Source organism: Staurois parvus, unplaced genomic scaffold, assembly GCF_062004578.1.
Source record: "Staurois parvus isolate SC_StPar_1 unplaced genomic scaffold, SC_StPar_1.0 ptg001101l, whole genome shotgun sequence".
NCBI classification, from domain to species: Eukaryota; Metazoa; Chordata; class Amphibia; order Anura; family Ranidae; genus Staurois; species Staurois parvus.
Window position 1 is genome coordinate 14,330 of NW_028318897.1, and position 27,947 is coordinate 42,276.

A 27,947-nucleotide genomic window follows, 5' to 3' on the forward strand; every position below is an offset into this window, starting at 1 on the left:
ATTTAAATTATAATTTATGATTTCGTGTTTCAAGTTTTATCATACCCGGGATGTTTACTAGACTCTTGTTCGGACAGATTTCAGTGAGTTATTCCTAAGAATTACAGGCCTACAATATAAAACGCCAACTTTCTATGCAAAATAATGGTACCGCTTTCAGCACCAAAAATCTGAAATAATCATACAGCCAGGGAGGTTAAAGTACCATTCAGCTCCAGTTTGTTGCACACAGATCCTATTGAGTGTTGATTGCCACTTTAAAACAAGCTGCTAGCAGGCTTCAGAACTTCTTAAAGCTTGTTGAAAGCCTACTAGTAGCTTGTTTAAAGTGACAATCAACACTTCCATTAGATTTTGTGTTCAACATTTAAAAGTACCAAGGGTTAGGGACTGATGTGAATGTACAATATATATGTAAAGTGCTGCGTAAATTGACAGCGCTATATAAGTACCTGAAATAAATAATAATAATAAATAACTCCAGCTTGTAAAAGCTCCAACAAAGCTTGCTGAAAGCTCTGCAAATTGCTGGTCAAAGTTTGCTATTCACACTGCTCTTACACAAGCTGAAACTGGCCTTCTTCAACAGGATGAAAGAGCAGGTCTTCAGCTGAAGCTAAAGTTCAGCCTTAAATACGACACTTTGATTTACAATAACCAAAATCAGCCAATCAGAACCCGCCCATCACTAATCTGACACAAACTGTCAAAGACTGAATTCTGATTGGGTATCTTAAGTTTGGTCAAGTCTTCTCTACATACTGACATTTTTTTCTTTCCTATTCTGTACTTACACAGTTAATTGACAAGGGTGGAATGGAAATTTATTATGAATGAAATTTCAGTTTGGGGGGGAGGGGGAATTCTGCAACAGTCTGCATACAAAGAACTAGCTCAATCTTCCAAACACTGGTAAGACTGGTAGTGGAATTGTCCTGGCCACTGATATTGATCACACTACTATCAGATATTGGTCCTGGCCACACAGATACTATTCCATATTGACCATTGCTGGGATAGATTCCGACTGTGCGTGGAGGACAGTCAGGTGGCTCAGCGTGGTGGCTATATACACTTCCTGAGGTAGAATTGTGCAGTCAGCTTTGCAATTAAGGATGGAGGTAGCATTGTTTTCATGTAATAAGTCCACAGTTCCCGGTACGACAGTCAGGTTCTGGTAGTGACCGTTCTCTGTGTAAGTGAGCTTTTCTGCAGGTTTAGATGAATCTTCGCTGTCCTCTTCAGTAAGCTCCGATTTCTGCCCATCTTCAGCTTTTGGATCCAGAACAACAAGGAATGACTTCCAGGGCATGTTTTTGTCATGTATCTTCACCAAAAGAAAAGAGAACAAGTATAAGATAACAGAACCTCTCTCATTTACATCAGTGCTGTCTAAAACACAATACAAAAATCAGACTACATTCTGGTCACCAAGACTCAGGAGGTGGATCTTCGCAGCTGGGACATGGATGGCAATACCAACAAGTCCATGGTTCTAACACTTCCCAGGTCTATCCAAAATTGGAAACATTTGCATTTTTGGTTTACCGCTCAGCTAATCCTCACAGTTTTGAGGCAAGCAATGAAGAACACAGACAAACGTGTGGCGGAATCTGTGTCTTGTGATACACTCCAAGAAAAGGATTTTATATGTAAACCAAAAATCCAAATCTCCTAATGCAGTGGTTCTCAACCTTCCTAATGCCGTGACCCTTTAATACAGTTCCTCATGTTGTGGTGACCCCCAACCATAAAATTATTTACCCAGTAATTATAATTCATGAGTGTCGTTTTACCTCCAATACTGCTGCTTTCAACACAGTAGCTGCTTTTAACAGAGCAGCTGCTTTCAACACAGCAGCTGCTTTCTACACAGTAGCTGCTCTTTACACATCGGAAATATGTGTTTTCTGATGGTCTTAGGGGACCCCTGTGAAAGGGTCGTTCGACCCCCAAAGGGGTTGCGACCCACAGGTTGAGAACCACTGTCCTAATGGTACATCACAGGACACCGGGTACTTCATCTACAGGACTACTTGGGATGTCCCAAGACACGGAATATAAAAGGGGTGGGCAACACGGCAACAAGACCAACATACCCTCCCAAAAAAATTAGGGAAGAACCCCAATACAAAGCTGCCTGCAAGACCTTTTGGTAGCACTTAGTAAATGTGTGAATAGAGGACTAGGTAGAAGCCTTATAAACGAGCAATGAGTTTTTTTTTTTTTCAAATACAGTTGTGTTCAAAATAATAGTGTGTTGAAAAAAGTGAATAAAGCTCAAAATCCTTCTAATAGCTTTTATTTCCATCCACACAAATGCATTGGGAACACGACACATTCTATTCCAGATCAAAACATGAAGAAAAAAAGATCAAATTTGTGTTGTTCCTCTAAAACAATTGAAGAAAAGTGAATATTAGACGGTTCAAAAAAATCGCAGTGTTTGTATTCTTCTTTACAAACTCAAACATTCACTATATAAACTGAGAAATGTTTGAAGATTTTGCTTTCCTTTGAATGACTTCATGAATATTTGGTTGTAGTCGCACTGTTTCTGAGAACTGCTGTACCTCTGTGTTGCATGGAGTCACCCAACTTCTGGCCCCTGTGATCAGGTATTCCAGCCCAGGATGATTGGACCACATTCCACAGTTCTTCTCTATTTCTTAGTTTTGCCTCAAACTGCATTTTTGATGTCACCCCACAAGTTTTCTATTGGATTAAGATCCGGGGATTGGGCTGGCCACTCCATATCGTCAATCTTGTTGGTCTGGAACCAAGATGTTGCACGTTTACTGGTGTGTTTGGGGTTGTTGTCTTGTTGGAACACCCATTTCAAGGGCATTTCCTCTTCAGCATAAGGCAGCATGACCTCTTCAAGTATTCTGATGTATTCAAACTGATCCATGATCCCTGGTATGCGATAAATAGGCCCAACACCGTAGTATGAGAAACATCCCCATATCATGATGCTTGCACCACCATGCTTCACTGTCTTTACAGTGTACTGTTGCTTGAATTCAGTGTTTGGGGTCGTCTGACAAACTGTCTCCGCCCACTAGACCCAAAAAGAACAATCTTACTTTCATCAGTCCACAAAATGTTGCGCCATTTCTCTTTAGGCCGGTCAATGTGCTCTTTGGCAAATTGTAACCTCTTCAGCACGTGTCTTTTTTCCAACAGTGGGACTTTGCGGGGGCTTCTTGCAGATAGCTTGGCTTCACATAGGCGTCTTCTAATTGTAACAGTCCTCACAGGGAACGTCACACCTTCTTTCATCTTCCTGGAGCCGATTGTTGGCTGAGTCCGCGCCATTTTGGCTATTCTTCTATCCATTCCAATGGTAGTTGTTCGCTTTCTTCCACGTCTTTCAGGTTTTGGTTGCCATTTTAAAGCATTTACGATCATTTTAGCTGAGCAGCCGATCATTTTCTGCACTTCTTTATATGTTTTCTCCAATCAACTTTTTAATCAAGGTACGCTGTTCTTCTGAACAATGTCTTGAACGACCCATTTTCCTCAGAATTTCAGAGAGAAATGCACTGTAAACAGCATGTCCAACATTTGCTGCCTTCCTTCCTTAAATAAGGGCAATAATTGCCACCTGTTTTTCAAAGAATGAATGACCTCACTAATAGACCTCCACACTGCTATTATTTTGAACACGCCCCTTTCAATGAGTGATTCAATGACACAGAATCAGCAGCATGCATGTCATGACTGTCGGGTCTGTTGGATTTCTATTACTCTACTACACCTGCTAGGAAATTATTTGCCATGTAGAAATATCATTTCTACCAAAAACAGTGATTGATCCGGTTAGTGATGTCTGACTGCTATTATTTTGAACACAACTGTAAATAAAAAATAAAGGGTTTACAAACCTGTTATACTTACCTGCTCTGTGTAATGGTTTTGCACACAGCAGCCAAGACTCTCCTTTTCTTGGGTCCCCCGCTGCCGCTTCTTGTTCCTCTCTCCACCACAGCAAGCTGCTTGCTATAAGGGCAGTCATGGGGGCTTCTCCTGGCAGAGAACAGGGAATGGATCTTTGCAGGAAAAACTCAAGACACTGCAAGTTGAAGCAATGCCATCCAAAAAGACACCTTTGCGTGTAAGAAGGGACAAGGGAATCTCTTAGAAAGCCTCAAAAAGAAGAAGCCTAGCAAAAAAGACAAGACTGACCTACGGTCTTCTAGAGACAAAAAGGTGGAACAACCCATGTGACACCCTGTACAAAGGCTTTTAAAAAAAAAATTAGATGCCATAGGTCTTGGACCCAGAATCACCAAGACTTGATCTGCTCCTTGATGATACTTAAAGCCAGAACCATCTCCACAACAGATTGAAGAAAAGCCAAAATGTGCCCTACAACATACTATTGTGGATGAAAATCATGAGCCTCACACCAGGGGAAATAAGCCTTCCATGATTGATACTAAACCTTCTTGGAGGTCAAATCTCTTGTCTTGGAGGAGGATTAGGATCACAGAGTCAGAAACACCCGTATCACTCAGGTCCTGGGCTTCAACACTGATGCCGTCAGAGCAAGTGACCACAAGACAGCCTGGAGGATCGGACCTATGACAGCAAATCTGTCCACTCTGGAGGAGCCCAAGGCTCATTTGCCAAGAGACTTAAGATGCCTGCGTACCTTGTTTTTCTTGGACAAGCAGCTGCAATCAGAATCACAGGAATGTTGTCCTACTTTTTCCTGTGCAACAGGTGAGGAAGAGGCTACAGTGAAAGGAAGTCATAGATCCGGGAAAACTGATTCCATGGAGCCACCAGGGCATCTATCAGATCAGGGTCCACCTCTTGTCCCTCGATGGTTGATGTATGCCACCACTTTGACATTTTCTGACTACACCCTAATGGAGAGACTGCAAAAGGCAGACAGACCAGTGTAGGAGAGCCAGCCAAATGGCCTGAGGCTCCAGTGTGTTGAAAATCTATTTCCATTCCTCTGAAGACCATGATCCCTAAGGTTCTACAGAACACCTCCAAAGCCTTTATTGGAATAAAAGATCTTCCGGTATCCAAGCTTCTGCTTAGCGCCCAAGGCTTGCTGCTTACGAAAGGAACTCTTCTTGGGTTCTGTAGGCGGCACCAGTTTCTGTCCCGACACATCTTCACCTTCTCCTTTAGGGGCCAGACCGTGCTTTTCTTCACAGTCACTTTCTGGAAGAAGGCATCCAATGATGGTCAAAATAAGTACTCGCCCTCAAAAGGGCAGCCTCTCAAGTTGCTCCTTGCAGAGAAATGTCACAAGCCACCACTCGAGTCATTTGAGCAACGTGACCAGACATGGTGCCCAACTGCGAAAGTTGCCTTATGAAGTCTTCCAAAGCATCTGAGAAATCCAAGGCTCTAGGAAAATCTTCCAGAAACTGCCAAATGGCAGGACCCTCTGGGCCGGCTTCTCTGGAAGGACGCATATGTTTTGTCAAAACTTTGGGTGCTTGGCAAAGGCCAACTGTATAAAGTATGGGTGTGCTATTCCTTTAAACAAAAACTTCAAAATGTGCCAAACTGCAGTATCAAAGGGTGATAAATGCAACATAAAAAAAAAATAAAAAAAATCAGGAAACATTTAATACATGCGCATAATAAAGTGCTAGTGCAGACAAATCAATGAAGCCTCATAGGCAGAAATGAATACATAATTTCATATGTTGATTTACCCACCAGCTTCCTGTGTGCAAACTATAATATACAGTTCACAGTTCACCCGCACAAGTTTGTTTTTCACGTTTGCACAGGACTTTCTGTAAGATCTACGAAATGCATTCTGAACTTTATTTATTGCACATGCACTTTATAGTTTGCACATAGTGGTTCATAAGAAAGTTGGTGCAAATTATTGGTGGTTAAATCAACATATGAAATTGTTATTAATTTCTATGAGATTTTATGTTGTTTATCTGCACTAGCACTTTATTATTCACATTTATTTAGTGTTTTTTGAGGTGTTATAGATTACCTTTTTCTGAGATTGATCACCCTTTAATACAGCAATTTTGCATATTGAAGTTTTTTGTTTAAAGGAATAGCGCACCCATTTTATTTCAGGTCCTTATATATCGCCATCAATTTACACAGCACTTTACATATATATTGTACATTCACATCAGTCCCTAACCCTCAAGGGGCGTACAATCTAAGGTCCCGAACTCACATTCCTACATACACATACTAGGGACAATTTAGACAGGAGCCAATTTACCTACCAGCGCGTCTTTGGAGTGTGGGAGGAAACTGGAGTACCCGGAGAAAACCCACGCAAGCACAGGGAGACCATACAAACTCCAGGCAGGAGGTTCTGTGGTTGGGATTCGAACCAATGACCCTAGTCCTGCCAGGCGGAAGTGCTAACCATTTAGCCACTGTGCTGCCCATATATACAGGCTGATTTTATATGTTTAAAAAGTGTGGTGTTTATGTTTTCTGGCACCTTTCAGAGTGCTGCTTTCCAAGTATTTCTCTTTTGTTGCACGATTTCATTTGATATGTGAACGCTGAACGCAAAAGGTACACATACAGAAAAACTCCAATCATAGCCACCCCAGAGCTGCTCCTTAAGGTGAGCAGCCAATCTCTTATCTGGTTCTTTAAAGCCCGGGACCAGGGAGGACTTATTCAAGTTGGAAATGGCTGGGTCAACAGCAGGAGAACCCAATTGTTAGTGTCTTCTCCACAGGATATTCCTGCATGAAACGCTTCTGTGTTGAAAATACCTTCTCCGGGGTGAGCCAAATCGACTTACATCATTTCCTGCAAGTGAAGATTTATAGGAAGAGGTTTTGGCAGCTGCCAGGATCCAAATCTAGGGACGTTTGCAGAAGAGGACACTGGAAGTGGCAATTTCAGGTTATGAAATAATAATAAGCAAACTTGACTATAAATCAATAATAAAAAATAAATAAATAAATAAAAATACAAAGTCCCATACACCTAGAGTCCAAATAAAGTCCAACTTAAAATCCAAATCCAAAAAATTCTTGCAGGTGATTTCCCAATAAATCTTTATCCCCGAATAAGATTGATGGTATACTCCAGAAAATCTTCATATACATTAAAATTTGATGAAAACAGCTTCCATATAGTGAGATAGTCCAAGATAACGCCACTCCTCAGCGGTAACTCTATTTATATGGCCATACCACTCTGAAGGAGAGCCAGGCAAAGAATGGAAGTCTCCAGGGTCGGAACAGCCGCGTGTTCCAGAACCCAAAATGGCCACCACGGCACTTCCGGAAAAACGTCAATACGTCACCACATCACGTGCCCCGGACGCGTTTCGTCACATCCGGACTTTTTCAACAGGGAATTTCAAGTTAGCTTGCACCACGTCTGCCAGGAAGCCCATTGTGGTCTTCTGTGTCTGAGCTGGCCCCAGACCCCAAGACCTCAATCACACTGTATGTGCAGAAAAAACGGACATGCAGATTTCACTTGCAGAGACATCTGCGCTCCAATGAGTTTATACACGTTGCAGATTCCTGAGAAGAAAAAAAAACTAGTCTTGTGGTGTGAACATGGAACATAGAACAGCTGAAGGTGTTGTGCCCTCGCAGACCGTGTGCAGAAAAATGGACGTCTCTACACCATGGTGTCAATGAGGCCCAAGATCTCTCCTAGCGGAACTCTATAAACAGCTTCCTCCTTCTCCAAGGGAGCACTCACGCTAGCATCCCGGATGTTCCAAACGAGTGAGAACCCCTGGGAGATGTTCCAGCAAACCAGAAATGGCCACAGAAAATTCCACCCTTAACACAAAGGAACCTGATGATTGTCCCCTTGTGACAGCCCCAGAGACAGTAGAAATACCAGGTGAGGGCGGGGCTTTAGAGCCAATGTGATCCTTAGGGGAGTCATTACTGAACTAACTACAGGAGGTCCTCCGTACCTGCTAAGGGGTTTGAAAGACCATCCCACCATCCCCCGCCACTCTACCTGCATAATGCCATGGCTTGCTGCGAGTTATGAGGCCTATAACACCAAATAATGGAGTGGCCAGACAACTGAGGAGCATCAGCCCAAGCCAGACACTTAGGGGTTGATTTACTAAAGGCAAATAAACTGCAAAGTGCACTTTCTCCAGAGCTTAGTAAATTAGCAGAAGTTCTGCCAACTTCCATCATCCAATCATGTGTAAGCAAAAAATGCAGTTTTATTTCTATTCTCCTTGCACATAATTGGGTATTCTTTGCAAAGTGAATCTTTACCTCATTCACTAAGCTCTGGAGCAATCTATCTGGAGCAGTCTATTTGCCTTTAGTAAATCAACCACTTAAATGGCAAGCCTGCCCAGCATGCAAGTTTTGCAGTAGTTGTGGAGTCCTGGTGCTATTGGCATGCTGCAGCTGTGCCTGTGCTGTGGCTGGACTAGCGCTGCAGCTGTGCCTGTGCTGTGGCTGCACTAGCGCTGGAGCTGTGCCTGTGCTGTGGCTGCACTAGCGCTGGAGCTGTGCCTGTGCTGTGGCTGCACTAGCGCTGGAGCTGTGCCTGTGCTGTGGCTGCACTAGCGCTGGAGCTGTGCCTGTGCTGTGGCTGCACTAGCGCTGGAGCTGTGCCTGTGCTGTGGCTGCACTAGCGCTGGAGCTGTGCCTGTGCTGTGGCTGCACTAGCGCTGGAGCTGTGCCTGTGCTGTGGCTGCACTAGCGCTGGAGCTGTGCCTGTGCTGTGGCTGCACTAGCGCTGGAGCTGTGCCTGTGCTGTGGCTGCACTAGCGCTGGAGCTGTGCCTGTGCTGTGGCTGCACTAGCGCTGGAGCTGTGCCTGTGCTGTGGCTGCACTAGCGCTGGAGCTGTGCCTGTGCTGTGGCTGCACTAGCGCTGGAGCTGTGCCTGTGCTGTGGCTGCACTAGCGCTGGAGCTGTGCCTGTGCTGTGGCTGCACTAGCGCTGGAGCTGTGCCTGTGCTGTGGCTGCACTAGCGCTGGAGCTGTGCCTGTGCTGTGGCTGCACTAGCGCTGGAGCTGTGCCTGTGCTGTGGCTGCACTAGCCCTGTGCCTGTGCTGTGGCTGCACTAGCCCTGTGCCTGTGCTGTGGCTGCACTAGCCCTGTGCCTGTGCTGTGGCTGCACTAGCCCTGTGCCTGTGCTGTGGCTGCACTAGCCCTGTGCCTGTGCTGTGGCTGCACTAGCCCTGTGCCTGTGCTGTGGCTGCACTAGCCCTGTGCCTGTGCTGTGGCTGCACTAGCCCTGTGCCTGTGCTGTGGCTGCACTAGCCCTGTGCCTGTGCTGTGGCTGCACTAGCCCTGTGCCTGTGCTGTGGCTGCACTAGCCCTGGCCCTGTGCTGTGGCTGCACTAGCCCTGTGCCTGTGCTGTGGCTGCACTAGCCCTGGCCCTGTGCTGTGGCTGCACTAGCCCTGGCGCTGTGCTGTGGCTGGACTAGCCCTGGCGCTGTGCTGTGGCTGGACTAGCCCTGGCGCTGTGCTGTGGCTGGACTAGCCCTGGCGCTGTGCTGTGGCTGGACTAGCCCTGGCGCTGTGCTGTGGCTGGACTAGCCCTGGCGCTGTGCTGTGGCTGGACTAGCCCTGGCGCTGTGCTGTGGCTGGACTAGCCCTGGCGCTGTGCTGTGGCTGGACTAGCCCTGGCGCTGTGCTGTGGCTGGACTAGCCCTGGCGCTGTGCTGTGGCTGGACTAGCCCTGGCGCTGTGCTGTGGCTGGACTAGCCCTGGCGCTGTGCTGTGGCTGGACTAGCCCTGGCGCTGTGCTGTGGCTGGACTAGCCCTGGCGCTGTGCTGTGGCTGGACTAGCCCTGGCGCTGTGCTGTGGCTGGACTAGCCCTGGCGCTGTGCTGTGGCTGGACTAGCCCTGGCGCTGTGCTGTGGCTGGACTAGCCCTGGCGCTGTGCTGTGGCTGGACTAGCCCTGGCGCTGTGCTGTGGCTGGACTAGCCCTGGCGCTGTGCTGTGGCTGGACTAGCCCTGGCGCTGTGCTGTGGCTGGACTAGCCCTGGCGCTGTGCTGTGGCTGGACTAGCCCTGGCGCTGTGCTGTGGCTGGACTAGCCCTGGCGCTGTGCTGTGGCTGGACTAGCCCTGGCGCTGTGCTGTGGCTGGACTAGCCCTGGCGCTGTGCTGTGGCTGGACTAGCCCTGGCGCTGTGCTGTGGCTGGACTAGCCCTGGCGCTGTGCTGTGGCTGGACTAGCCCTGGCGCTGTGCCTGTGTTGTGGCTGGACTAGCGCTGGAGCTGTGCTGTGGCTGTAGCTGTGCCTGGACTAGCGCTGGAGCTGTGCCTGTGCTGTAGCTGGACTTGCGCTGGAGCTGTGCCTGTGCTGTAGCTGGACTTGCGCTGGAGCTGTGCCTGTGCTGTAGCTGGGAGCTTCTTACTGTATGCGTTTCCATGTCAGGGGAAAGAAAAAATTGCGCCTGCGCTTGATGACATCACCCGACTTGGGAGAGTTATGCCTGGGTGGGGAATCCTTTTTTGGCCAATGGGTTTCCACCTGAAGGTGGCAGCATAGCCTCAGTAGTCATGAATATGAGGCACCCTATATTCTGTTAAGATGGCAGCGTGGGACCAAGTGAGAGCGGAGGATCACTACAGGGTGTTGCAGCAGTCACTTGATATGCGAGTATGCTGGTTAAGTATAACTCAGCAAACCAGAGGGGATTAGTAGATTAGAAGGGCTTGGGGGGGGGGGGAAATCCAAAACCTATCAGGGTGGGGGCTGTGAAGTTCACCTGCTTACAAATCCTTTTAGGGCCGGTTCACACTACATGCGTTGCAGTTGCTTTTTTTTTCCTGCATCCAAAACGCACAGAAAGTAGGTTATATGGTTGTCAATGTCATAGTTCACATCAGTGCTTGCAGTTCGCGATGTAGAAAAGAAAAAAAAAAGAAAGAACAGGCTGCATTTTTCCTGCACAGAACAGTACTGGAACGCGGAAAATTGCACACGTCCCCATTTGAATTGAAGAAAAAGGGGGAAAAAAATTAAAATGTACCCGGAACGCATCAAAAACCCACTGAAAAGCGCCAAAAACGTGCATGTAGAATCGCATCCGGAACGCATTTCTTCAGTGTGATCCGGCCCTAAAAGAGCAAATTATTCCCCAACTGTTGCAGATAACAGGGGTTCATCTTCTTCAATACGCCTCGGAATCTTTGTTGTAAGATTACGAAGCTGATGATTCAAAACGAGCTCCCATCCTAGATTTGCCGAAAAAGCGACCCATGAACCCATGGTCTCACCGAGGTGTGTCTCCGCAGAGTGGATTTATCGGTGAACGTCCGCTGGCACGCTATACACATAAAAGGCTTCTCTCCGGTGTGAATGCGGTTGTGCCTCTGTAGTGCGTTCAGCTGAGTGAACTGCTTTCCACATTGATTGCAGCAATACGGGCGTTCTCCTGAAAGCAGAGAGGAATACATTACGCAACATTAGCACCAAGCGCGGTTAGGGACCTCCTCTGCGCACATTGGCACGCATGAATGGATGGATTAACCCTTTCTTGTCCAGGGGTCAATTCATTTCAAATGTCCAGCCCAAATTTAGCAGCAATAGTATAAGTTGGTTCATTTGACTACAATGCAAAATTTACTCACCTAAATAATGCTATACATTTTTTTTTAAGTGGAACTCTAGTCAGAAAATTAAGTCCTGCGAGATGACTTCAGGCTGACCCCTTTTGCAGGTATAGCCGTTTTATGTAAAACAATAAATATAAGTGAACAGAAAAATTCAGCGCCAATTGTAATAAATATATATATATATATATATATAAATAAATAAATGTCAGAAATAAAAATCCATATGAGTCCTCAAGTAAATAAAACAGGTTGCTGGAGAAGATACTGATGTCATAAGCCATCACACCTGAAAAAATAATGAGCCCCTTACCAGACATTCGGATCATATAACACCAGTAAATACGCGCAAGTATAGGATGGTTGTCCCCTTTAAGGATCTCCAAACCTTGAAGAAACTCTCATCCGATAGAGAAGGAATAAAGAATAAAAGCAACTCATAGTGCAGTACTTCATTAAAGACCCCTGATGGATGACGTCTTTCTGTTGACGAAACGCGTTGGTCGAGCTTCAGCATGTGACATCACCATGGTCTGGAGGGACAGTGGCCATATTTTTGGTTTGGTTTTAAACAATTCATATTCAATGCTGGGTTTTTTTCAAACCAAAAATATGGCCACCGTCCCCCCAGACCGTGGTGATGTCACATGCTGAAGCTCAACCAACGCGTTCCGTCATCATAAAGACGTCAGGGGTCTTTAATGAAGTACTGCTCTATGAGTTGTTTTTATCCTTTATTCCTTATCTATCGGATGAGAGTTTCTTCAGGGTTTGGAGATCCTTAAAATGGGACGAACCATCCTATACTTGGGAGAGGATTTCTACTGAAGATTACCTACCACACTGTTTCCTTATCACACTGCGCATATTGACCGGTGTTATATGATCCGAATGTCTGGAAAGGGGCTAATTTTTACAGGTGTATGGTGACGGCTTATGACATCAGAATTTTCTCCAGCAACCCATTTTATTTACTTGAGATTTTTATTTCTGACATTTATATATATTAAAATTAGCGCTGCATTTTTTCTGTTCACTTCTGTAATATCGCCTTTTGTGTGCTAGCTGCTATTTTGCTTTATTGCCCCTTTTTCTAAATTTGGAGTGTGTTTTTATCTAAGCGCAGGTTTTGTGTTTTATAATAAATATAAGTGCCTATACTGTTTAAAATCCAGTAATACACTGTCTCACCCTGCTCTGCACATGCTCAGATGCTCTCTATTTTTGGCACGGTGCTGAATTTGTAGAGGCCAATCTGCTGACAGCCTAAAGATTTACTGCTGCTAAGGTGCTCTGGGCTTCAGCAAAAATGGCTGCCTCCAGCAAGAAGAAATAGGTACAATGCTGGAGGCAATTTACAGCGCACTCTAATTTTGGTGGCATAAATTATTAATGTGGGATGTATGTTCCTTGCTAAAGAAGATTATTTTTTATCAAGTTGTTTTGGTAAAAGGTCTACTCTCACATTCTTGCCATTTCTGTGTGCCATGATGAAATAATTCCTGGGCAAATGCATTACGTCAATGCAGGCTAAGATGGTACAAGACTCCAACCCTAGAAAAAGACAAAGGTCAAGGCTGGGGGTGGAGCTTGCAGACTTTGCATTGCTGGAGCGGAGATGAGCTCATTTCCACTGTAAAAAAAAAAAAGTATATAAAGGAATTTATCTTGTACACTATATTAATAAATAAAACTGCAGTGGATAAAATAAGACTTTTTTCAATTATTTTTTTCATACTGTAACTGTCTCAGACAACTAAAGTATTAAACAAAGACACAATGCCATTTACAGGCAGCAGTGGCCTCTGCAAGCTGAAATAATTTTCCTCTGTTTAGAGACACTTCTGCTTGGCTTCCTGTAGTGTCTACAGGACCAGAAGTAAAAGGACAATCTCGCAATGGGGCACAGAAGGCACAAAAATGCCCATGATCAGCCTTAAGGCGGTAGTAAAGGTCTATAAAGAAAAAAAAACAAAAAAACCAGACAAATTAAAACACAACCAGCCCCGCCACAGCCTCATGTCAATGTACTAGGATACACCACATTATCATAGACTTACCCAAAAAACAGATCCCTCCAGCGGTGTGCTGTCACTTCTGACAGGGAACCCATGCTCACCCGATCTTCCTTCCTGGTTTGCGGGCTCTGGCCATTTGAACAGCCAAGCCAGGATGACATCACTCCCATGCATGCACACGGGTGTAACGGCCGCAGCACAGCTCTCTCAATGGACAGTATGCAGTTCATTAAAAGTGAAATTTGCATGCGCCGGTGACATCACTGGCTGCTGCACATGCACATATCCACTAAACGGTGCTCATTTAGGAGATATTTACAGTACCTTTGGGTAAGTCTTATTATAGGCTTACCTGTAGGTACAAGTACACTTGCGGACCAATGATGTACCCGTATGCTGCTGGACTTTAAGTGGTTATACCGGGGTAATGCTCCTTCAGGGGGAAAAAATTCCTTCCTGATCCCCCGAGAGGCAATTGGATATTCCCTGGATCAACTTTACCTATAAATGTTATATCCAGTTATATTCTGTGTATCCAAGAAAGAATCCAGGACTTTCCTACAGCAATCCACTGAGCTGGCCACACCCAACTCTTGAGGATCATATCCCCCTCATGTATTATACACGGAGATCGTATCCCCCCTCATGTATTATACACGGAGATCGTATCCCCCCTCATGTATTATACACGGAGATCGTATCCCCCCTCATGTATTATACACGGAGATCGTATCCCCCCTCATGTATTATACACGGAGATCGTATCCCCCCTCATGTATTATACACGGAGATCGTATCCCCCCTCATGTATTATACACGGAGATCGTATCCCCCCTCATGTATTATACACGGAGATCGTATCCCCCCTCATGTATTATACACGGAGATCGTATCCCCCCTCATGTATTATACACGGAGATCGTATCCCCCCTCATGTATTATACACGGAGATCGTATCCCCCCTCATGTATTATACACGGAGATCGTATCCCCCCTCATGTATTATACACGGAGATCGTATCCCCCCTCATGTATTATACACGGAGATCGTATCCCCCCTCATGTATTATACACGGAGATCATATCCCCCCTCATGTATTATACACGGAGATCATATCCCCCCTCATGTATTATACACGGAGATCATATCCCCCCTCATGTATTATACACGGAGATCATATCCCCCCTCATGTATTATACACGGAGATCATATCCCCCCTCATGTATTATACACGGAGATCATATCCCCCCTCATGTATTATACACGGAGATCATATCCCCCCTCATGTATTATACACGGAGATCATATCCCCCCTCATGTATTATACACGGAGATCATATCCCCCCTCATGTATTATACACGGAGATCATATCCCCCCTCATGTATTATACATGGAGATCATATCCCCCCTTATGTATTATACATGGAGATCATATCCCCCCCTTATTATACATGGAGATCATATCCCCCCTTATGTATTATACATGGAGATCATATCCCCCCTTATGTATTATACATGGAGATCATATCCCCCCCTTATGTATTATACATGGAGATCATATCCCCCCTTATGTATTATACATGGAGATCATATCCCCCCTCATGTATTATACATGGAGATCATATCCCCCCTTAATCTCCTCTTCTCAATAAAGAAGAGGAGAATAAATTCAGTTCCTCTAATCTTTCCTCATAGCTCAGCTCCTCCATGCCTCTTATCAGTTTGTTTGCCCTTCTCTGTTTTTTCTCCAGTTCCCCAATGTTCTTTTTGTGAATTGGAGCCCAAAACTGAACTGCATATTCCAGATGAGGTATAACTAATGATTTTTGTACCGGGGAAATGATCTCTCTCTCTCTGGAGTCTATACCTCTTTTAATACAAGAGAGGATTTTGCTCGCTTTAGAACCCGCAGCTTGGAATTGCATGTCATTATTAAGCTTGTGATCTACCAGAACCCCCAGATCCTTCTCCACCATTGACCCCCCCCAGATCCTTCTCCACCATTGACCCCCCCCCAGATCCTTCACCATTGATCCCCCCCCAGATCCTTCACCAATGACCCCCCCCCAGATCCTTCACCAATGACCCCCCCCCCCCCCCCAGATCCTTCTCCACCATTGACCCCCCCAATCTAAAGTGGTAACCTGTAAAGGCTTTTAAAATGTCGCCTATGGATAGTACAGTTTACGTTGTTTGTCATGGAGCTCAAGTTGTTAAACAGTGAAGTTTATTCTCGCTTTAAACCTGAACTTTGAGCATACATTTTGAAGCCTCTTTACAGGCCATAGCTGCTATGCAGAGCCATACAAAGCAGGGGCGGACTGACAACTCATGTGGCCCCCAGGCAATAGGGGATCATGGGGCCCGTGTTCTTGCCCAAACTCAAAAAAGCCATCAGGGGCATCTCATGGGGCCCCCTACTGACCCCAGGCAGTGCCAGAGTTTCCAAATGGTCAGTCCGCCCCTGATATAAAGTAATGTGCAGAAGATGACGAGAGAGATCTGCATTGTTTATATAAAAAAAAGGTCTCTCCCCAGTCTGACACACAGGGATCACCAGGTGCCGGCGGAGAATCACCGCCCGGGACCCAGTGATTGACAGGTGAGGCCGCCAACCCGGAAATGGAAAATCACACGCACACTTTTGAGCAGCCCTGCCGCCCTGTAGCAGTATTTCTGCTATAGGGCAGCGGGAAAGCGGTTAATAAATGAGCAGAAGCTCTGCTGACTTCCATCATCCAATCATGTGCAAGCAAAAGTGTTTTTTTTCCCCCCCAATTTTCCTTCCATCTTTATCTCATTTACAAAGTTCTGGAGTAATTGCGCTTGTATAGTGCACAGTCTATTTGCCTTCATTAAATGCTTTCACACCTGAACATAAAACAAATAACGTCCCATCTCCCTGCCGCCCTCCTTTGCAGGATTCAGTTGGTTGTTTCTTACCCGTGTGAACTTTAATGTGCTGATAGAGAGAATTCCTCTGAGCGAACGTTCTGAAGCAGATGTCGCATTTGAAGGGTTTGGCTCCGGTGTGAATGCGGTTATGATGCTTTAAATATTCTTTTGAGGCAAAGCTTTTCCCACACGTCTCACACATAAAAGGCCTCTCCCCTAAGAAACATAAAAGTCATCAACATAACCTGGGCTGATTTTTTAACAAATTATTGGAAGGTGAACAAGGGAAAAAAAAATAAAAAACACCAAGAAACAAAACAAAAAACCCCCCAAAACAAAAACGCAAAACTGGCTCTCTGCCCAAGAACAACCTCAAAAAAAAAAAAAAAAAAAAAAAAAAAAAAAAAAAAAAGAACCATTCCCAAAGGCACATATCAACAAACAATAAGGATCTAACCCTCCCCTGGCTCCATCCAAGACAAAGGAAATTGTTTGGGGTGGAGGTGGGCCTTAACATGGTATTACAAAATTTAATATAAAGCAGTTTACCGAACATTAGATTTGGCAGCTGCATTTTTTCCTTTCACCTGGTGATCTGGCCAGTAACGCACCACCTATATTACAAGTACCCCCACACTGGATGAAGGAGCACAGGGGGCACCTTTGGACATGGTCAGTCTGAGGGGAATGTTAGATGTACTACCATATTTATATACAATAACAACCTGAAGCTGAACTCCAGCTCACAATTTATCCCAAAATAAAAAACCTGTTTGCTGTAACTAATTAAGTCAAATGAGAGCGCATGTGATCAGCACTGTCCAGACAGAGGATCAGGGGTTCTGCATCCTCCCAGAGCAGGAAGAAGAAAAAAAAAAAAAAAAAAAAAAAAAAAAACTCTTCCTACAAGCTTTAACCACTGCTCTGCTGGACACTGATAGAAGTCACAAGGCTGCTATATACTGCTGATGAGAAAAGGTATTTAGCAGTTTATATTTACATTTTCCTATTGTGTGTACTGTGGGAGACCGGATACAGTGAACGCGGGGTCCGGGGGAGACCGGATACAGTGAACGCGGGGTCCGGGGGAGACCGGATACAGTGAACGCGGGGTCCGGGGGAGACCGGATACAGTGAACGCGGGGTCCGGGGAGACCAGATATAGTGAACGCAGGGTCCGGGGAGACCAGATATAGTGAATGCAGGGTCCGGGGAGACCAGATACAGTGAATGCAGGGTCCGGGGAGACCAGATACAGTGAATGCAGGGTCCGGGGAGACCAGATACAGTGAATGCAGGGTCCGGGGAGACCAGATACAGTGAATGCAGGGTCCGGGGAGACCAGATACAGTGAATGCAGGGTCCGGGGAGACCAGATACAGTGAATGCAGGGTCCTGGGTTTAGGAACACTTTCACTCTCTCAATCAAACATGGACTATTTGCAATCCTTATGTTGCTAACATTAGTAAATAGATAGGAAGGTATATCATATTTACTTGTTTTAAACTTTTTTTTATACTTTTCTTCAGTTATTTCCTGGTTTCCATGCCTATGGCAAATGATGTCATACATCCCAGGAGTCTTTAGGAGAGGAGGGTTCTCAGCCCAGCCTGACCTAAGGGCAGATGGATTCCAGGAAGTAAATGCTATCATGAATCATCTGCCCTCACTCAAGATGGCCACTTCCTAAAATGTCAGGGGGTGTTTTTCAAAGTGATTTCTCAGCAAAATAAAGCATGGAGACATGGATGGATGGGGGGAGTTTGCTTTGAATATTAACAATGAATTAAATAGCATTTTTTGTCTGTGGTGCTCAGATGCAGTGCAGTTCCATTTTCAGCAGCGATATTTACATCAATCTGCATTCTGTACTATGCATTGGGCCTTAGAGCTGAAGTTTCATCTCCTCTGGCTCCTTCTTTCCCCAATCATCAACATGCTAATGACCTATTTAAATACATTTTTCCATTTTTCATTACATAACTTATTTTAGACCCAGTAACATCATCACTAAGTCTCTGTACTTGTCTATGCATTGCAGAGAGATCAAGGTTGGTGGGAGGGGCTGGAAAATTGCTGAACATAGCTTCCCGAAAACACCTCTGCAACCTGCCTACATAATCTTCTCCAGAGCCCTCAGCTCTGAGGCAAGCAGTAGGCTGGCCCTTGGGAGGAACTATGCAAATTATTATTATACAGTATTTATAAAGCGCCAATAGTTCGCTCAGCGCTGTACATTACAAAGGGGGACAGAACATGTGACAGAACAATACCAATACAATGCAAAACATGAGGGGATCGAGGGCCCTGCTCTTTCAAGCTTACAATCTAGGAGGGAGGGGATGGTGGCACAGGAGGAGATAGCTGTGGGGGATGGAGTGGTAGGAAGAGTGGAGGAGGTCGGCAGGTTAGCAGGGGGTGGGGTAGGCTTCCCTGAAGAGATGGGTTTTCAGGGTGCGCCTAAAGGAAAGGAGAGTAGGTGATAGTCTGATGGGTTGGGGCAGGGAGTTCCAGAGGATGGGTGACACCCTGGAGATGTCCTGGAGGCGGGCATGGGAGGAGGAGACCAGGGAACTAGAGAGAAGGAGGTCTTGTGAGGAGCGGAGTGTGCGTGCTGGGTGGTACTTGGATATTAGGTCAGTGATGTAGTTCGGGGCAGTATGGTGGACAGCTTTGTACGTCAGTGTTAGGATTTTGAATTTGATCCGTTGCGCAATCGGAAGCCAGTGGAGGGATTGGCAGAGGGGGCTGGCGGAGATGGAGCGGTTGGAAAGGTGAATGAGTCTGGCAGCCGTATTCAGGATGGACTGAAGCGGGGATAGCCAGCGGCGAGGCAGGCCAGTGAGGAGGGAGTTGCAGTAGTCGAGTTGTGATATGATGAGGGAGTGGATGAGCTGTTTAGTGGTTTCTGGGGTTAGGAACGTGCGGATTTTGGCGATGTTGCGGAGGTGGAGTCTGCACGAGTTTGTCAAAGATTGGACTTGGGGCTGGAAGGATAGGTTGGAGTCCAGAATGACACCAAGTACTCTGGCCTGCAGGGTGGGTTTGATGGTGGCGTTGTTGGATGTGATGGAGAAGCCAATGGGGGGGGTTGTCCGGGCTGGGGGGAAGACAAGAAACTCGGTTTTGGAGAGGTTCAGTTTAAGGAAGTGGAGCGACATCCAATCTGATATGTCGCTCAGTAGGTGTGTGATTCGGGCAGAGACCGAGGGGGTGAGGTCTTGATGGGTGGGTATCAGTCTGGAGGAGTGGGCGTGTCCTAGGAAGGCTGAGCTTGCATGCAGACCACCCCAGGTAATGCCCGCAAGTGATGCTGTTTTTCAGGTCCATATGCATGAGGCCTTAAAGTGGAATTAAACTTCCAAAACTGTGGGGCAGGCAGCTCTTTATTGCAGAATAGATGTGCAATGTCTCTTCTGCAATAACACTTCCCTGCTCGCCCTCTTCCCATCATCACATGTAGAGCTGCACATTCCTGGCAAACTCCGGCTGTGCTGGAATGACTGACTCCCATGTGGATGACGTCATTCCACCACTGGCCAATCAGGAGGCTGAAAACCCGTCACCTGGAAGTAGCCAGGAAGGTGACAGCATCTGGTGAGGGATTTAGCCGACACATCAATGGAAGGTGGACGGGAGTCTTCCTGGTGGTTTAGTTCTGCTTTAAGGCCTGGTTCACACTCCATGCATTTCAGTTGCATTTTTTCTGCATCCAAAATGTAGAGAAAGTAGGTGATATGATTGTCAATGTCATAGTAAACATCAGCGCTTGCAGTTCCAGTGCGTTACGGGTGCAGAAAATAGGCTGCATTTTTTCTGCACAGAACTGTACTGGAACTCGGTAAACCGCACCAGAACGCACCAAAAACGCACATGTCCCTATTTAAATTGAAGAAAAAGAGGAAAAAATGAAGTGGAATGCATAAAAAAAAACCCAAAAAAACTCACTGGAACACGTCAAAAATCGTATCAAAAACGTGCATACAAAAACGCATCTAGGACGCATTTCTATAGTGTGAAACAGCCCCAATATCCCTATTATGCCCAAAAACCTTCAGCATAAAAGTAAAAAAAAAAAAATTTATATATATATATATAATAATTGGTGCTCGGCCTCCCTACTCCTCACATACTTCAGAGCTCCTTCTACAAAACACACACGCACTTCCATTTGCTCAGAACACCACATTAATGACCACGTACCTGTGTGACAGCGCTTGTGATAGATCAGCATGTGGTTCTGGGTAAATTTGGCTCCGCACTCCTCGCAGGCAAATGGCTTTTCTCCAGTGTGAATTCTGGGAAAAAAAAAAAAGGTTTCCCGTATTAAACAAAAGTTTTGTAGAAATCTGATGCTTCACATGTGGTGGCCACTCTCCAAATGAGAACCTTTTTTGGAAACAGGTACATGACATTACTACTACTGAATCGCTCGACTATTCTCCGGTGCAACACCTCCCTCGCCGCACATCCATTCCAAAAACAAACTATTCTAGGGGTCACTCTGCACATGCTCCGTTTTTAGTGTGTATTACTAGAGAGTTTTATTCTTCTTTGGGAGAGTGCATGTGATCAACAGGGCCAATCAGCACTGTCCAGACAGAGAGTCAGGGGTCATACGGCCTCATAAGACAGTCAGAGGAGAATGAAAACTCCTTCTACAAGCTTTAACATGTTCTCTGCTGGACACTGATAGAAGTCACAAGACTGCGATATACTGCTGATGAGAAAAAGGTATTTAGAAGTTTATATTTACTACAATATTTGCATTTCCATGTTGTGTGTACTGTGGGAGACCAGATATAGTGAATGCGGGGTCCGGGGAGAGCGGATATAGTGAATGCGGGGTCCGGGGAGAGCGGATATAGTGAATGCGGGGTCCGGGGAGAGCGGATATAGTGAATGCTGCTACGATCGCACAATCGCCACCCTCAACATGCGACAATCGCACGACCGCGACCAACAATAATACGTCACGCTCACGGCGTCAGACCCCAGATCTTCTCACCAAACTCGTGACCAAAGGACCGGCCGATCTAAAACCGCGGTGTGACGCGCGTAACAAGGCCACACCCAGCTGCACCCTGCACAGCAATTGTCCAGCTAATGGGTTACAATCTGTGCCTGCAGCCTGAATGCGCTGGTTACTGGGTCAGGTTAATTACGCACCTAACCCTCTACTGCCACCACCACTTTTGTCGGAGTCTGGGAAACTCCCGCTATCAAATATACACTATAATGATTGAAATATTGATCTATATAACACGGTCCGCAGGCCTGTAATACAGAGATTATAACAAACAGTAGCGTCTCTTCAAAGGCAGGAATTTGTGAATTGGAAGTAAGCACTTAAAAACAGTTTAACACTTTCAGAAAGAAAGATTTATTACTAAAAGAGTCAAACAGGAGCAATAAAATATTTACAGAAAGATGTAACTAAGATATATATTTATATATAGATAAAGATACAGCAAAGAGATAATAGGAAGGAAGTTACAGGGTTCAGTTACTTGCCAATACGCCTTGGTTTGTAAGCAGATCCACGTTGCAAAGGGGCTCCCCAGGTGGTATATTGATGTTTTTTGGGAGATGTGTGAATGCGTGGTCCGGGGAGAGCAGATATAGTGAATGCAGGGTCCGGGGAGAGCGGACATAGTGAATGCAGGGTCCGGGGAGAGCGGACATAGTGAATGCAGGGTCCGGGGAGAGCGGACATAGTGAATGCAGGGTCCGGGGAGAGCGGATATAGTGAATGCAGGGTCCGGGGAGAGCGGATATAGTGAATGCAGGGTCCGGGGAGAGCGGATATAGTGAATGCAGGGTCCGGGGAGAGCGGATATAGTGAATGTGGGGTTCAGGGTTCAGTAACGCTTTAAAATGTGTAATTACTGTAGCAGTCACCTTAAAGATAGTCTACTTGCATTGGTTTGATAATATGCATTCTATATATTCAATTTATCCTTCTTTGTGACATACTATGATTGTTTCAATGCTGAAAGTTGTGAATATTGAAGTTGTATGTCTATCTTTAATACTTCAATGAACATTTATGAAACAGGAGAAAAAAAAAAAAAAAAAAAAAAAAAAAAAAAAAAAAAAAAAGGGGGGTACGGAGAATCGCCCTTCTGGTTACCAGACATCCCCCATACCTCTTTTAGCCTCAATTCCTACCTCATGTGTGTTTTCAGTGCAGACGTCTGGGAAAACCTGGCACTACACAATGAACATTTAAAGGGTTTGTCCCCAGTGTGCGTTCTTTCATGGAGCCTCAAAGCAGTCTTGGAACTTAGACCTTTCCCACACACTTGACAGAAGTGCCTTTCACCACCACCCTCGTGGACCTGCAAAATGTGCCTCTTAATGTCTTTTTTCCTCTTGAACTTTTTTCCGCAGAGCTCACACGGAAACTGACGCTCGTTGCTGTGCACATGGCGCTGGTGGCTTTTTAGGTTGCACTTATTTGCAAAGCTTTGGTTGCATATATCGCACTGGTAGATCTCTTCAGAAGTTCCATGATTCTGTTTTGAGTGTTTCAAGTAAGTCTTTTCATCTTCAAAGTTCTCCCCACAGATAGAACATACTACGTATTTACTGGTAGCTTGAGGATTATCATCATCATTGGAGATTTTTCCACTCTCTGCTAATTCGCATGGACTGTCCTCGTCCTCTTCAGCTTTGATGCTGTCCTCAGTCTGCTCGCTGATCAGCTCCTCATTACATGGAAATGGTTCTCTGCCAATGCCGTTCAGTAAGGAGTCAACATCTTCACCATCTTGTTGTTCCCGAAGTCGTCTTGTGTATTTCTTCTTGGGAATTTCAACGACGGCTTTCCTCCCAGCTAGGCGCCCACTTGACCTTCTGGATTTGGAGCTTGAATGCTTTGAGGGCTCCTTTTTTTCCATATACTCTTCCACTACTATGGTTGAGGAGGTGTCCAAACATGACAACTCTCTGAGTTTGCCGTCTTGGCCATTGGGAAAAACAGAGTTATCCGTACCTTGGACCTCATCTGCTCCAGAGGACTGGATGTCTGTAAGAGAATTTATATGCAGTTCTTGCATGTCATCCTCAGTGTCCTGCGATTCTGCAATATTCTGCAGATCCAACCACACCGACTCCTCCAGCATCTGCTTCTTATGTTGACTGCAGGCCTTGGCCAGGTCAAAGCATTTTAGTTTTTCAGCTACATCACTTATCCGCTGGAGTTTGTCTTCGTCTACTTCCAGCTTGGCTGTATAGACAAATTCCAGAAACAAGGCAAAATCCACGGCTGATATTTCATTCAACAAGACAGAACTACAACCCAGGAGTCCATCGCTGGTAAAGATCTCCTTGAAATATTTGCTGGAGGCCGCCAAGATGGTTTTGTGGGCGCTGAAGTCCTCTGTGGTCCCCTGATGCTCCACTCTGACAGTTATATCGCATAAGTGGCCCAGCAGCCGGAATTGGTGCATTTCCTTTAAGAGATGGATGGGTAGAGACTTGGATTCCAGCAAGACTGTGGTGCTTTCCATTGTACTTGGGCCCTCCTGGAATTTGGCAGAAACAGAGGAAAAGCCAGTAAATAATTTGCATGATTACCATTGCTTCTATTCATACAGATGTGTTCAAAGTGGCAAATGGATGGCACCATTGTACTTATAATAGATCTCCAGGACCACAGAGCAGTCTAAGTTTAGTTATTTGTCTTTTAAAATCAGCACAAGGGATGGTAATTCTATTCAATATGAAATGTCCCTTGTGCTAATGGCTGCTCTCTTAGTAGATCCACCAACTCAACTCTTAGTCTGAAGTCCCCTGCCCCCCCCATACCCTTCTTCTAGTGCTGCAGGGGTTACTATGATCAGTTGGACCTGTCATCCAGTGGGGAAAATAGTTATTTGATCCCCTGCAGATTTTGTAAATTTGCCCACTTACAAGGAAATGAAGGGTCTAAAATTTTCTTTTATCATAGGTGTATTTTAAAATGATAGAGCCAGAATATCAACCAAAAATCCAGAACCCCCCCCCCCCCCCCCACAGTCCAGTGCATAAAATAAGTATTTGGTTCCAAAGCAATACATGACTTTGTAGTTACATAGTTCGTCTGGCTGAAAAAAGACAAGTCCATCTTGCTCAACCATTAAAAAAAAAAAAAGTTATAATCCTATACCCACAGTTGATATAGAGGAAGGCAAAAAACCCAGCAAAACATGATCTAATTTGCTCCTGCAAGGGAAAAAAAAATTCCTTCCTGACCCCCCCGAGAGGCAATCAGATATTCCCTGGATTGAGTTTACCTATAAATGTTATATCCAGTTATATTCTGTGTATCCAAGAAAGAATCCAGGACTTTCCTACAGCAATCCACTGAGCTGGCCACAACCAACTCTTGAGGGAGTCTATTCTACATTTTCACAGCTCTCACTGTGAAGAAGCCTTTCCGTGTTTGAAGATTAAATTTCTTTTCCTCCAGATGTAAAGAGCGCCCCCTTGTACTCTGTGATGACCTCAGGGTGAATAACTACACCGAGTTCACTATATGAACCACTGATGTATTTATACATGGAGATCATACCCCCCCTTATGTATTATACATGGAGATTATATCCCCCCTTATGTATTCTACATGGAGATCATATCCCCCCTTATGTATTCTACATGGAGATCATATCCCCCCTTATGTATTCTACATGGAGATCATATCCCCCTTATGAATTCTACATGGCGATCATATCCCCCCTTATGTATTATACATGGCGATCATATCCCCCCTTATGTATTATACATGGAGATCATATCCCCCCTTATGTATTATACATGGCGATCATATCCCCCCTTATGTATTATACATGGAGATCATATCCCCCCTTATGTATTATACATGGAGATCATATCCCCCTTATGTATTATACATGGAGATCATATCCCCCTTATGTATTATACATGGAGATCATATCCCCCCTTATGTATTATACATGGCGATCATATCCCCCATTATGTATTATACATGGCGATCATATCCCCCCTTATGTATTATACATGGCGATCATATCCCCCCTTATGTATTATACATGGAGATCATATCCCCCCTTATGTATTATACATGGAGATCATATCCCCCTTATGTATTATACATGGAGATCATATCCCCCTTATGTATTATACATGGAGATCATATCCCCCTTATGTATTATACATGGAGATCATATCCCCCCTTATGTATTATACATGGAGATCATATCCCCCATTATGTATTATACATGGTGATCATATCCCCCCTTATGTATTATACATGGGGATCATATCCCCCCTTATGTATTATACATGGTGATCATATTCCCCCTTATGTATTATATATGGAGATCATATCCCCCCTTATGTATTAAACATGGAGATCATATCCCCCCCTTATGTATTATACATGGAGATCATATCCCCCCTTATGTATTATATATGGAGATCATATCCCCCCTTATGTATTATACATGGTGATCATATCCCCCCTTATGTATTATACATGGAGATCATATCCCCCCTTATGTATTATACATGGAGATCATATCACCCCTTATGTATTATACATGGAGATCATATCACCCCTTATGTATTATACATGGTGATCATATCCCCCCTTATGTATTATACATGGAGATCATATCCCCCCTTATGTATTATACATGGAGATCATATCACCCCTTATGTATTATACATGGAGATCATATCCCCCTTATGTATTATACATGTGCTTTCCAACAAGGGTTTTTTCCACCAAGTAAGTAAGTAAGACGTTTCTTGTAGTTGGTTACCAGGTTTGCAAACATCTAAGGAGGGATTTTGGTCCACTCTTTACAGGTCTTCTCTAAATCCCTAAGGTTTCTTGGCCCATCAAGGGGCGTACAATCTAAGGTCCCTAACTTACATTCATACATACACATACTAGGGCCAATTTAGACAGGAGCCAATTAACCTACCAGCATGTCTTTGGAGTGTGAGAGGAAACCGGAGCACTCGGAGGAAACCCACGCAGTCACAGGGAGAACATGCAAACTCCAGGTAGGTGGTGCCATGGTTGGGATTTGAACCAATGACCCTAGTACTGCCAGGCGGAAGTGCTAACCATTTAGCCACTGTGCTGTCCTGCTGTTGCTTGGCAACTGGAAGTTTCAGCTCCCTCCAGAAATTTTCTCAAGGATTAAGGTCTGGGTTAGGGACTGATGTGAATGTACAATATATATGTAAAGTGCGGCGTAAACTGATGGCGCTATATAAGTACCTGAAATAAATGACTGATGAAACTTTACATTCTCTGGACCAGAGTTGCATGAAACGTCACACCAAAGTAGTGCAGGCACCTTTTCGACTTTGAATATAGGTTCACATCTATGCATTTTGCAGGACTGATGTGAATGTACAATATAGATGTAAAGCACACTGCGTAAATTGATGGCGTCATATACAGTATCTCACAGAAGTGAGTACACCCCTCACATTTTTGTAAATATTTTAAAATAAAAAAAATAAATAAATAAATTTGAACCGGCCCTAAGGCTTGGCATGTTGGGTATCTACTTGTTCGGTCCAACCTCATCTTTTTATATTTTACAAAAAAAAAAATAAAAAATGGATACAATATTAGGTGCATTTGCACTTAAATTCATTTTAGTGCATTATGGATTTTATTCCTGAAAATAGAAAAAAAAAACAAAAAACACAAAAAAACAAAAAACCACCACAACCACACCAATACAAAAAAGGAAAGAAAGAACCTTCACAAATATGCTGCATAAAAAGAAAAATTGCAACCGCCACCATTTTATTCTCGAGGGCTTTATGCTGGTTAAAATACATAACTGGTGGTGGGGGGGGGGGGGGTGTTAAAGGCATTCTGAGCAGAAAATGCAGATTACATGCAAAAAAAAAACCACACAACCCTCTGGTATGGAAGTGGTTCACGTGTTACTTACATGGATAGAAGTATAGAAAAAAAAAATTAGAAAATCAGAAATCTATCCATTGTTCATTCTAATTATAGTGTGTTTTGCTACAATGTATATCTATATATAGTAACAAACAAAAAAATGTACATTGTAGCAAAACACAATCATTTGCCACAAAATTGACATTCCTAATAAGGAAGCTGTCAGTTGGATGGCACCCAATGCAGATATTGGATAAAGGGACCCCAACTTGCTAGGGGCCCCTTCTACAGACAATGAATGCCCCCCAAATGCAGAGCACAGCGCCCTCTCTCTCATTCCCCTCCCCCCACCTCAGCCGGCTACCTACCAGCGGTAGCACTCAGAGAGCCAGCAAACACACTCGCACGGTGTCGCTCAATCACGGATGATTACGGTTAGGACCGGAAGTAATGAAGATATACGGTAACCCAGCCGAACGCTTCCCCAAGCCTAGGCTGCCGTACAGCCAATCAGAGCGCGCTATGCAAATATACAGCACCTGAGCGGCTCCCTCTGCTGCAGATAGAGCGCTGATTGGCTGCTGTTGGGGATA

General features: G+C 44.8%; 1 protein-coding gene across 1 annotated transcript; it reads right to left on the bottom strand.

Moving 5' to 3' along the window:
* Window positions 1-802: 802 nt before the first annotated feature.
* Window positions 803-27,855, bottom strand: GZF1 (GDNF inducible zinc finger protein 1). The gene is made up of 6 exons (XM_089658848.1): window positions 27,723-27,855; window positions 22,626-23,983; window positions 20,658-20,752; window positions 16,502-16,669; window positions 11,203-11,360; window positions 803-1,327 (listed from the first exon to the last, which is right to left on the bottom strand). The coding sequence occupies exons 2-6, from the start codon at window positions 23,966-23,968 to the stop codon at window positions 992-994; spliced, it is 2,100 nt and encodes a 699-aa protein (XP_089514974.1). The 5' UTR covers window positions 23,969-23,983; window positions 27,723-27,855; the 3' UTR covers window positions 803-991.
* Between the last annotated feature and the right edge of the window lie 92 nt (window positions 27,856-27,947).

What these genes read in the sequence shown, in the direction of transcription:
- GZF1 (XM_089658848.1), bottom strand. Translation starts at nt 23,968, where the DNA reads ATGGAAAGCACCACAGTCTTGCTGGAATCCAAGTCTCTACCCATCCAT. An exon ending in GCACTGAAAACACACATGAG is followed by an intron (nt 20,753 to 22,625) that starts GTAGGAATTGAG and finishes TTTTTTTCCCAG; the next exon opens with AATTCACACTGGAGAAAAGC. An exon ending in CTCTGCGGAGACACACCTCG is followed by an intron (nt 1,328 to 11,202) that starts GTGAGACCATGG and finishes CTTTTGGTGAAG; the next exon opens with ATACATGACAAAAACATGCC.